Below are 13159 nucleotides of genomic sequence, written 5' to 3'. Positions count from 1 at the left end.
ACAAATCTCAGATAACGGTTGACTAGGTAGCAATGTGTAATTAGACCAAAGGTTCATTTTGCGCCGGAGTTGTCCTTTAAATCTAAACATGGTATATTGTTTAAGAAGGGTCAAAGAGTTTACAATACAGGGAGACTGGTTTGCTAACACCCTCTAGGCTATGGTCTGTCTCTCTTCTGACTGAATGTGCTGGATCAGGCAGTCGTTGGTAATCAGTTAGGGTGTCTAGAGGGATCCAAACTTTCAGCATGTTATCATTAACACAGTTCTCAGCAGAGTCCCAAAAGACACAACATTCTCTTCACAGAGAAGCAAATGCATTTCTCAGTCTCTGGATGACTGCTGCATTAATGATAAGTCAGAGTGGTTCAGCCGTTCTTCTTACTTAATGTCAAACAGGTGAAATAATTATCAGCATGTTTCTAGGCTTGCTGGTTGCAGGTCTGACAAATCTGAAATGCAACTATTAATTTTTTTGTTTGTTTTTGTTTTTCAAATTTAATGAGAACACTCAGTCTCATGAGCTTATTTTCTTTTTGATGGACTTTCAAATACATACAGTATTTTAATTCAGTGGTTTGTGTGTGTGTTCATTTGTGCATCAACCAAAACTTCTGTGAAACAAGTGAAGGAGAAACAGACAACTGACAGACAACTATTAATTTCCTTCTCTGTTGGCTTCGAGATTTCACGTAGTAAAACTGTGTTGTATGTCACACACAGGCTCACTATTGGCCAACGTTGGTTATGTGTTTAACGTGCAACCTAGAATATTTGCGCAGTTACACTACGTGAACGAACTCTAGGCCCACAGAGAAGGAAATTAATATTTGAATAAAGTTTTTTTTTGTTTTTTTTTTTGGCGCACAAAATGTATTCTCATTGCTTGATAAACTTAAGGTAGAGCCAATGTAATCACTTTACATTGGACTATTTTAACGATGTCTTTAATAACTTTTAGGCTGGCCAGTTTCGATCCCTAAAGATGCCTATGGAGGAGTGATCCAGCTCTCAGATTTAATCAAAAATATCTTCATTTGTGTTCTGAAGATGAATGAAAGTCTTGCGGGCTGGAACAACATGAGTGTGAGAAATTACTGGCAGAATTTTCATTTTTGGGTGAAATAACCCTTTAAGACAGCCTTTAAAGACACAACACAAATGCTGCATTTAAATTTGCACACAAATTTAACTCTCAAAACATAGGCTGCATTTTAAGATGCCTTGATTTTCCTGAAAATTCAATCAGCACTTCAAATATATGGCAGTCACAAATATTCACTGTGACTGACATGCTCAATGAACAAAGAGAAACGTGTGGGTGTTTTATATATATATATATATATATATATATATATATATATATATATATATATATATATATATATTTGTATGTGTGTTTATTAATTGGTGCCTATTAAGAGTGTTCTCATGCTCACTGGGGTTTGGGACAGGACGTCATGTTGATCCACTAATAATAACACATATTCACTAGGGTTGTCAAAAGTACTAGTATGATTCAAACTGCCAGCAAATACATTTAATTATATATATTTAACAATATGTTCAGTGTCAGGAGTACTGAATGACGGACAGGCTCCTTTCCGACTTGGAAAAGTTGGTCAAATGTTGAACAAACATATTTTCTCAACAAATTTGTAATTCATTTGTTACTGTATTAATAGCTTAATATGAATCAAATTAAAAGAAATATTAATTTGATTTTAATTTTATTGGTTTTTGTATTTACAACTAAAATTTTATTATTGAGACGTCCCTATTATGCACTGAATGTAATAAATTATTTTTAAAAAATAACTACAAAATGCGATACTTGATGGAGGTTTCCTCTAGAGTGGTGTCTGCATTTAGTTTGCCACCATAAATTGCTCCTTTATAATTCATAAAATCAATTGGCCTGACAAACAAAGAGCACACCAGCATTTTTTTTTTTAACAGGAGCTAATTAAACATGTGAACTGCGGAGCGATTCACATGGAACAGAGAGCGATTAGCCCTCCCCCTTTCAATTCTGACCAAGCATGGCAGTCACGCATCAGCCCAGCACGACACACACACATGCACACGCACACACATCTGGGACCTGGCAGCTGGGCTACCCAGATACAGCGTATTCTGCTTCTGTTTTGCCGCACAACCCTTCTCTTCTCTCCCTCATTTTTTTCTACCTCTACGGTCTGCAGGTGCACTGCTTGGGTAACTCTCAAAGCAGTGGGTATCTTATTATGGGGAGGCGATGGTGGAGAGAGACAGAACAGTGAGCCCCATGTGCTCAGACAGGAAGTGCTGGGAAATATGTGAAGCTCTTTGTATGAAAGCCGGTGAAAACCACAGGCAGTGAAACACCAACAAGCAGAACTGTTATCCGTAAATAAGTTAAAGAGAGTGTACAGCTCAGGTAGATGCAGGAGGAAAAGATCTGAAAGCAAAACACATGCACTGGGAGATTTTCTGGACTGCAGGAGTGTCAGTGTTTCTGTTTGTTACTTGTTAAGATGCTTTAAATGAGCTTCTGCGGGTCTAATGGTAACAGGGCAGACAAGCCAGGTGTCACCTTCCATTTCCTTGAGTGATGCTACCTGTCCGCTGTTCATTCATTCTGAGATACAACTGCCTGCTCAAGAACAACAGAGAAGATGAGCCACAAAGAGATACTTTTAAAGGCATACTTCACCTTTGAGTATTTAAAATGGGTCATGTAGAATAAATGTGAAAATATTTTTGAATTTGGAGCTTTCTAGCCTGAGAAAAGCCAGAAAATGTATTTTTGGCTTATGTGGATGAAAGACAACAACTCCCAGAATGCACTTGCATCGCTGCCATACCGGTAACAGAGCTCACTAGTTACACAACAAGTCTAGGCTACTAGTGAGTAGGGTTGGGTATCGTTTGAATTTGAACGATTCTGATTCAGATTCCGATTCCTTGTTTCGATTCCGGTTCCTAAAGATTCTCGATTCCGATTCTTTTAAGAGGCAGGGTCAAAAAAGTTTAGCTAACCTTGCTAACCAACGGTCTTTCTGAAGGAAATACTCATTCTGTCACAAATACTCCTTTTGTCACAAATTTTGCATTTTGCTGAGATTTCGTTATTTTTAGAAAAGTGAAGCCACACTTTGGATTGCCGACGTAAGGTACTCATGTTCGACTCGCGTGGTTATGCCAACACTTCCGGTAGATGCTTCTTCGTTGGTGTTGTTCAGCGGTTTCTTCTTCCAGTCGGCGGACTGTGAATATCGAAACTAGGAATCGAAATTTTAACTTTTGAACGATTCCGGGAAAAACGAAAAGTTAGTCCCGGTTCCAATCGATACTCGATTCTCGATACCCAACCCTACTAGTGAGTCTACGTGATGAGTCTGCCCGAAAATATGTTTTGAGATCGCCCAAAATGTCTGGGATTTGGCTTTTGCGTTCTACAGTCGCCATTCATTGTGTTTACTGTGGTGAGCAGAACGGCGCGAGGCCAGTGGCGAGATTGCCGATGAGCGACACCTGTGAGACGCACCGGTCTCGTATCTCTCACAGAGGAGCGGGAATTTTCGTAGCAATGTTAAAACACACATCAAATGATAACTTGTTTAGCGTTTATGTAAACACTAAATTCAGATTCACCAATGGAATAAATTCAGTTAGATTGGAACTAAAGCTGTGCATGTAAACAATGAATGGCGACTGCAGAAAGCAAAAGCTGAATCCCGGACATCAACGGCCGGACATGTCCGGGAAAAAGAGGATGATAACCCCTACTACTCAGCTTTCTCCACAGAACAAGAGCCTACTAGCTTAGCTTCCAAAAAAAAGATGGCTGACACTATGTGTACATTATGTGAGTGAGATCCCAACCTCTATGGGCAGGTTGAGAACATATGGGACAGCCCCTCTTACTGACTTTAGCCTCTGGCCAAAAAACTTTTCCAGACAAAAAATTCATAAACCTTTGTCTCACGGGGATATGAGGGTGGAAAGCATGGTAATTCGAAAATACTACAGGTTTTCTACTAATACAAAGCTTAATGCTAAATCCTAAAGTATTCCTTAAAGTTTGTGCATGAAAAAAGCATTTACTCTTTATTGTGTCGCAATTCTTGTTTTTATTTTTGGTTTGCTTTCTTTTTCTATTTTTATGTTTTATGAGTTTTTGACATGTGAAGTATTTTCAGCTGCTATGAAAGATGCTATACAAATATTACCAATACTACAAATAAATAAAAATTATTATTATAGCATGATCTATATATGAAGAGTTCAGATGCAAAAGCCTCTAAGTGCCATTTGAAATTTTCTTCTAGAATGATCATTTTTATCAAGCTTGTATATTTAAGTTCATTAATTTGACTTAAATGGGAATGAAGATTACCTATGAATTGTCATTTAAGTGAAATTACTGAACCTAAATATACAAGCTTGATAAAAATGATCATTCTAAAAGAAAATTTCAAATGGCATTTAGAGGCTTTTGCATCTGAACTCTTCATATATATATATATATATATATATATATGAAGAGTTCAGATGCAAAAGCCTCTAAATGCCATTTGAAATTTTCTTCTTTAATGATGATTTTTTATCAAACTTGTATATTTAAGTTCAGTAATTTCACTTAAATAACAATTAATAGATAATTATCATTGCCATTTAAGTGAAATCACTGAACTTAAATATACAAGCTTGATAAAAATGATCATTCTAGAAGAAAATTTCAAATGACACTTAGAGGCTTTTGCATCTGAACTCTTCATATATAGAAAGATACACAAACAATGGAATGTTTTTTTTCCAAACAATTTCTTTAAAACTCAAAATTAATCTAAACTTCAACTATTATACAATTTATTTAAATATTAAGATAAATATATGATATAAATATATGTTAAAAATCATATATATTCTTAAATTGGTTCTTACAAGCACCTGCTTTAAAACGCTTTAGAAAACGTGTATGAGGACTGATGAGAAAGGGCCATGGTCTTTGACCAAAATCAAGATCAGGATTTAGAAAGATGTGGACACAGGTAATCAGATGCAGAGAACAGAACGACTCATCAATCATGGGGAGAGCAGAGTTCCTCTGAGGAATTGTGAAAATTAATCCATCACCTCCATTTGGTTTAATTCCCAAATCGTTGAAAGGAGAAGTCAGCTAATGCACTCTTATGAGTGAGAGAGAACACAAGAAAGCAAGTTAAACAGCGAGAGATACGACTGATTCGGGCTGTGAATTCTGGGAGACTGAGAATAAGAACTGGAGTTGGCTCAAGGAATGCAGTGACAAAAGCTATGTATCTGCAGGGTGAAGTGTGTATTTTTACACATGTAACTGTTTTCTTAGCTGAGTCGACACCTGGAAACGGCGTTTGTGAATAACATGATGACTGGGTGATGAACGAGGTGCCAGAATCAATTGGGTGTGTAATTACACTTCATCATTTGGATCTCTTGTGCTCCGATTCTGTTTCTCACAGTATCAACACACGCACGCACACACAAAAGCACACACAGTCTCAGATTAACTGCCTGGGCAGCAGCTTCCTGATCTGTCAATGGTGTTAAGAGGTCAAATGGAATTTATCTAAATCGGTGTCCATATCAACCACTATCAAAAGTTGCACTGGAATTCGTCCATCTTTGTAACAATAGCACAAAATCAAACGCTTTAAATAAAAATCACAGAAATGCAAATCGGATTGCAATCATTTGAGGCCGGGAGGTTATAACATGATTAGATTAAGTTTTGTGGTGAATGAGCATGTGGAACAGAAGACTGCTGAAACATCAGATGACCGGACCAATGAAATGTGCTGATGTGGAAGAGCTGAAGTGCAGAGCGCAGCACATGAGATGGCAAGAGGAAGATACAGAGTGGAATGACTTATTCTACAAGGGGCGGGGGTGTGGGTAGAATCTCGAAATTAGCACAAATAGATTATCTGTCCTCCGGTTCCTGGCCTCAGCACGGTCTAAGCAGACTGGAAAAAAAGAAAAACACATTGACTTCTCAGCAAACGACTGCCCATCCGAGCAACCAAGGAGGACCGCAATTAAGCGATCAATCACCGTATCATCGATCCCCAAGGGAGACAACTGTATCCGGGCCTAACTAAATATGCAACGGTTTTGCACAGATAACAGTAAAGATAAAATTCTTTAACAAGACTAATGCATTCATCTTTTTTGGTATGATATGTGCCATATCATACCATCCATGATAATACCGATATAAATTTTTACATTATAAAAAAAAGTGTCATATCGCAATATCAATTATATAGCTACACGATGACACATGGTGCATGATGGATCGATACGTCTCAAAATGGATTGCACAGGCCTAGCACTACAGCCGTTGATACTCCACTCTCGCGTTTAGGAGTCAGAACATGACGGAATTGTCACTAGCACAATCGGGCCAGCAGTCTTATCAGATTAAACATTCAAGCGATTTTAAACTATTCAGTACTCGCACACTCTTTGAGATGGTTTTCTCTGCTTGCACAGATACAATAAAGCCGCCTCGCAAACAGCTTGCGAGTAACAAAAGTTATTTTTCACGGATTATATCGCTTTAACAGGAAAAAAAAACAAATTCAAGTCTTGGTTAGCATATTTGTAAATGGTAGGTTATGTCTTAAATCATTTTAAATAAAACACGTGACAATGTAACAGACAGGAAGTAATGTTGTCGTCAAAACAACAAAAGTGAGCTTTGATTGTAAAGAATCAGAATTAATAGCCTATGTGTTTAATTTAATTCAAACATTTGATTACTTTATTCAGCTTCAGTAGTATTTCTGAATACTTGTCATAGACCTACCAAAAAACTTTTCTCTTTACTTTTATTATTTTTTCTACTTTTTCAATTTTTCAAAGATTGAAATCAAGCTTCCTTGTGTTGTGTCTCTTAACAACAAAATTACACCAAAATTACACCAATTACACCAAAATTACACCACTCAAATATTTGAGTGAGCAAATATTTAGGTGAGATTAATGTAATAAAACAATTGTCTACAAAAATGCCAATTGGGTATTTAGCTCATTGCAAAAGGATGGAAAATGCCCTTCATTTTGTTTGCACCAATAAATACTGCTGATTGCCAGCAGCAATCACCAATAAAGCATTCCATATTTTTTTTCTATATCGTCAAAAATATTATCTCAAATTATTATCATTATCATAATCATCATAATCATTATCTCAAATATTCTTGGATTATTGTGATATAATTTTGTATGTAATATATATATATATATATATATATACACAAGACAAACTAAATCCAGAAGAACTGCATCAACGTCTCCAAGATGCTTGAAGAATCCTGCCTGCAAAGCTAAAATACTGTGAAACATTTTAGGCACTTGTGCAAAAATGCTGTAAACTGAGGATACTTTCAAAAATAAGGTCACAAATAGATTTTATTTTATTAAATAAATCAAATCAGTATTTGGTGAGACCACCCTTTTTGTTTAAAATTGCTTTTGTCAGAGGAACACATTTTCAGGTATAGGTTATTTCAGGTGTCTTGGATTTGTTGCTGCAGTTCTTCTGGATTTAGTCTGTCTCAGTTTTTTTTTTTTCTGTTTCTTCATGTAATCATGGATTGTGTACAGTATATACATACATACTCCCTCTTTTAGTCAATAGGGAAATGTCAAACAGTTAATAAGCCTATACTAGTCAGCTGAACTGACACTGACAACGACCTGCTCAACGCAATAAATGACCCATCCAACCGCAAACTACTCAAATGACTTAATAATAAATTAATGCTTATCTGTAAGATTTGCTAATTCAAGTTCTGTCCAGACTGTTTATCATGTAGCACACAACGATGCATTAATCTCAAAAGACAGCATGACAGTAAGTGATTCAAAAACGTGAAGATCGTCTTTTAGACATGGCTGCTCAATGAGACATTTACACCCCTCTTTGTCTTCACAGCAAACTAACAAGGAACAGTAGGAGTCTTCAGTTCTCCTGCAGAGACTATGGTTGAGCTCGAGAGAAGGCTGATGTATAATGCATACATTATACATCAGAATGAGTGAGGGCCAGCAGTGTGTCAGAGGAGACAGAGTCAGACTCAAGCTGTTCCTCCAGGAGCCGGCTTCATCCCTCCTTTAATTACACTCTATTGATCAAACACAGATGGAGGGGGAATGAAGGATGGAGTAAAAGAAAAAAAAGAGAAAGACATGGAAGAACAGAAGTGAAGAAAGGGAGAAATAAGTGTTGTTGTGTGTAGTTTTCAGACTAAGAGGGAGAAAAGGAGACTATTTACTATTGCTGCAGTATATTATTGTAGTATGTATACACTACACAGTATGCAAACTATATGTGACCTACTACATTTGCCAAAATACTTACTACATGAAATAATGTATCTCACAATGCAATGTGCTTGACTTGATTGTGTGATGGATAAACGTAAAGTAATATCAGCCACAAAAAGGTTACTGAAAATGGAAAATAAACCAATTATAATGAATTTAATTATAATTTAAATATTTTAATGCATTATATTTATGAATATATAGATTATAATATTATATAATACATTTTAAAATATAAGGAACTGGCAGTATACTGTGCAGTATTTAGTAAGTAGAAAGCTAGTATTCCAGACAGAATATAGCCAATCTAATCTAATCTAATAAGGTTCACATCAGGGCTTTTCAGCATTACAAATTCAGAAAAAGGTCAACCTCAAAAAACAACATATCACCTCTCAATTTTTATTTCGAATATTAGATATCAATCTGCTATTTCAACACTTACATACTTGACCTTCATAATTAAATATTATATTAAATTGTTTTTATTCATTCTAGGGCTGAATGATTTGGGGGAAATGTCATATTGCGATTATCGAGGTGCGTTTGCGATATAATAAACAAATGGTTTCACGAGTCAACTTGCTAGGTTCTCAAGTAACATTTTACAGTTTGTATAGAACATTTTTGAACAGTAATCGCTATAAAATAGGACATATATATATAAATGACTTCTTGTGTGGGAAATTCACACACATCTAAAGTGCAGTGTTACGGTAGAACCATTTCCTTCTTTTCACATCCAATATCCAAAAATAAAATTCATTTTCTTTTCTGACATATACTCCAGTTCTTGTTAAAACACACCAGACATGAAAATTCGGTGCATTTTGGGCACTTTTGTGTGAAATCATATTCCATCAAAAGTGTGCTTTCACTTTAATTGAGCGTGAGCAGAGCAGCAAAAATACACCCTGCGCCGAAACCCGCGATTCAACGCTGCTCCTGCTCTAGGTGTGAATGCACTCATTGATTAACAAGCACAGCGGGAATAACGCTGCTCACGTTTGCGGTGTGAAACGGCCGTAATTCACGAGGTTTCCTACATGTGCCTTATAAAATCGGGCATAAAATCGGCATATATCAGACTGACCGGACAGTGAAATCACGTGAAGATCACGATCGGCCAATTCCGGTCACCAGCCGATCAATCGGTGCACCTCTGTTTAATAGTGCAATAGTCTAAAATAAATATCATACATGTGCCCAAACTGTCTAACAGTCTTTCTGTGTGTCACTGCAGTCATGACATCCACAGGCAGCGCGTTCTGTTGTTTTGTCGAGCTTGAAAGCATTTGCATGGATCATATAATGTAACACTAGCCAAAGGATGACAAAATGAACGGATGCTGCGTTGATTGCGTTAAATATTTTGGACAAAAACAATGTACTGTATTTAACGTTGACAGCCCAAATTTATTTATTCCACAAAATCGCAGCATTTTGCGTCATATAATCACATAGGTTTGACATCGCGATTGCGATATAATTAACCGTGCAGCACTAATTCATTCCAAATCTAAATGCAACAAATGTTAAGTGTGCCACAAAGGTCTAAAGTGTATATTCTCTTCTTTTCTCTTTCATTTTACTGACCTACTTAGCTCTCTGTTCCAGGGCTGCATCTTGGCTCCTTTGTTTAATACCGATATAGACTGAATCTCTTCTGAGATCAGGAATTTCTGTGCTTGGGGTCATCCGCCTCCTGCCAGACTCTAGTGGCTCATGCACCGTGAGGCAGAAACACATTTCAGGGGATGAAGGAGTGTATGCTTCCTGTGAGCATGTGGAGGGAGATGAATCATGATTCTCCATGACAGGGAGGCTCGGAGAAAAACCCGCTACAACGGGTATGCTGCTGAACTCTGGATTACCTTTTTAGAAACAAAACGACAAGTCACTGCTCTCATAAATATCCGTCAGAGATGACACTCACCGATCATCACTGTGCACCATTAATGAGAACACAGCCTTGAGGGTGGGTATATAATTTACAGCTTTTTGTGATCAACTGTCATCTCCACCCAGTAACAGGGTTTAGAAACATCCACACACTCAACACACAGCATTGTACACTCGGATGTGAAGTATACGGATTAAATGTTCTTTTCCTATGCAGTCTAATTTCCCTATGATACAACAATACTGATTGATTACTTGTTTGTAAATCATCATCATCATTTCATAACCAACATCATTATTATTATTAATAGTAAATTATATTTATTAAATTATTATTGCATAATTATTATTATAATTATATCATTTAGATTTATTTCCCATTTTCAGGTTAATTTGTTGTGGGAGATTACTTCTGGTGCATCCTTTCAAAACAGAAAGGTACACCAACATTAGATACGTTACCTGTTAATGAATTAGCATGTTAAGAAAATAGCAGATTAAAGAAATGGACAAGCAGGGATAGATGCTGAAATAATTCGTTTTTGTTTTGAAGTTTTTACTTTTTAAGACCGGAAAATAAGAACATGCTGTATAAAGGTGAGATGAGATGTGTATAATTAGAGAATGAACTCCTGTTTATAGCCTAGGTGTCAAAGAGTGAATTTCACAGTCTTGAGATTGATCACAAAGTGTCAAGTAAGAAACTCAAGCTGCACAAATTCTGACCATGCAAGAGTTTAGCAAAACATGAACACCCCAAGGAAGCTTTCTAAATTAAACAAGGTTCTCATGGAAATGAAAGAGTTAATGGGGATAGTAGTTAACGATGCTTGATTTCCAAGGTATATATTTGCATATATTTCATATTTTGCGGACGTGAAGCTCTTGCCATCTAGAAAATATTGATCCTCTTTTAGTTCACCTTTTGTCCTAAAGTCTGCTTGCCATGATCAATAATGTTTGAATGAAATAACAACAGCATGAGCGTGCCACTAGACGTAACGCAGTTGTCCACGTCTGTCGCCATGGTTACTATGGCAGTATGAGCGGAAACCAGGGTTAACATTGATATCACGTCATTGACAGGCGACAATGACCAGGGATGAGCCATTATTTAAAATTGGAATTTCTCTGAAATTAAAAATCAATATTGTACCTTTAAACTAAATGTTTCATCCAGAATTTTCTTTTTTAAAGTAGTTAAAATTAATTGTAAGACAGAAAAGGTGTTATACAGTGTAGTTCTGTCTAGATGTTTATATAAATCAAGACATAACCCCTAAAATATAAAATATACTGCCTCCCAATACACAGAACTACAAAATGAGAAACAGATTGATAGGAAATGTAAAAAAAAAAAAAAAAAAAAAAGAGCCGAGGGCAACAATCTACAAGCAAAATTCGACTGCAACAACAAGTAAGCCAAATGTCTTACCTGCCATGTACTTTAATGTCAGAGATAGCGTAGAAGTATCTTGAAAGGTTGTTCTCATCCACCATGGTGGCGCCCGTGGCAGGCCTGAGCAGACGTACGCGCAGGTCAGTAATGGTGAAAAAGTCTCTCAGGTTCTTGGTGGTGTCCAGTTGTCCATACAGCGAGGCCATATTGTGCAGCTTAGGCCCGGCGAACAGTGCGAAACGGTCTTTGATTTCGAAGCGTACAGTCTTGTCATTCTTCCACACGTAACCTCTGGAATATTCTTCTGTACAGATAATGTCCAGCAATGTGTGCTGAGTAATGTCTTTCACCGTCTTGGCCTCCATAGTGAAAGCATCAAGGCAGTCAGTAGCGTAGAACTGGTAGGGCTGCCAGCTCCGTCCATAGTCCAGAGACTTCTCCAAAACCATCTGCTCAGGCCGACCTGACTCAAAAGTGATGACAATGTCATCAGTCAGCTCAATGGTCTTGTTCCATGACAGGGTTATGTTGACCGCCAGAGGTTTAGGGTATTTCTTCCAGGAGGTGGACTGCCAGAAGGTTGTCGGGTTACGGCCCTCAAAGTCAAACATGAGCTCAGGAGGGTGGGCCAGCTCATCCGTGGCTGCGTCACACTCGTTGTTGCACATGTAGGGGTTTTCCTACAAGATAAAGAAAAGAAAGAAGACAACAGTTCAATGATTAAATTTATCACGTTTGCAGAAATGGGGTATAGCTTGGTGTACGCAAATGAGATGAAGAGTACTCATATTTCAAAGGCACTGGCCTTGGTGGTGGCACATCAGTGTTATTATGGATAGGATGCAGTGGTCCAATCTATTCTCAAGCTGTTGGCTGAATCTATATAAGGACCCGCCATTAAATGCCCAAAGACTCATAGACCTTTTATAGAGCCATTTAAAGTCAAGTTCCCTCATGCACAACCAGTAAAACCAGTCTTGTTTAACACATCATTTATTATTGCCTGTTTTAGGTTCCACCAATCCATGATAATAAAGAGCAAGAGAATTTAGTCTCTAAAGAGCTTAAAATGGACATGGATTCATGTTAAAATGCTCATTAAAAAAGTGAAAAATCAGACTGACAAAATGTGAATAATACACTCTCCTCAAGTCATTCTTTTGCATAAAGGCAACCTTGTTCTGCACCTTGAGGTAAGGACACCCAGAGGTGCACTTTTGTCACAGCCACCACTGGCAGGTGAAAAATATACCACGGATCTACAATTCAGAAAGAGGCATTGAAATAAGTGTGCTGCTGGCTTGTGTGAAGACTATTGGTGCCCTAATGTCAACTGCCCTCCGTCACCCTGTACCATCTCCCTCTCAAACATTCACACTAATCAGCACACTGGTACGTTCTGCTACGCCACATGCTAAGCAGGGGCTCGTGGGGCTGTGACGCTGTAGGGTGGTTGTGGCGTCCTCCAGGAAATACCTCTCAAGAGGAACAAGCTCCAAT

At 37.5% G+C, this 13159-nt stretch overlaps 1 protein-coding gene across 8 annotated transcripts in view; it reads right to left on the bottom strand.

The window, feature by feature from the left end:
- Window positions 1-13159, bottom strand: part of ntng1a (netrin g1a) — a 90564-nt gene that overhangs the window by 37403 nt on the left and 40002 nt on the right. For all 8 annotated transcript variants that reach the window (XM_039681267.2, XM_089125480.1, XM_039681266.2 and 5 more), the window contains exon 3: window positions 11696-12339. In XM_039681267.2, the coding sequence (XP_039537201.2) occupies window positions 11696-12339 (644 nt within the window). The remainder of the gene's footprint in view (window positions 1-11695; window positions 12340-13159) is intronic.

Source organism: Pimephales promelas, chromosome 22, assembly GCF_988280905.1.
Source record: "Pimephales promelas chromosome 22, fPimPro1.hap1.1, whole genome shotgun sequence".
NCBI classification, from domain to species: domain Eukaryota; kingdom Metazoa; phylum Chordata; class Actinopteri; order Cypriniformes; family Leuciscidae; genus Pimephales; species Pimephales promelas.
This window is presented reverse-complemented; position numbering and strand designations above follow the sequence as displayed.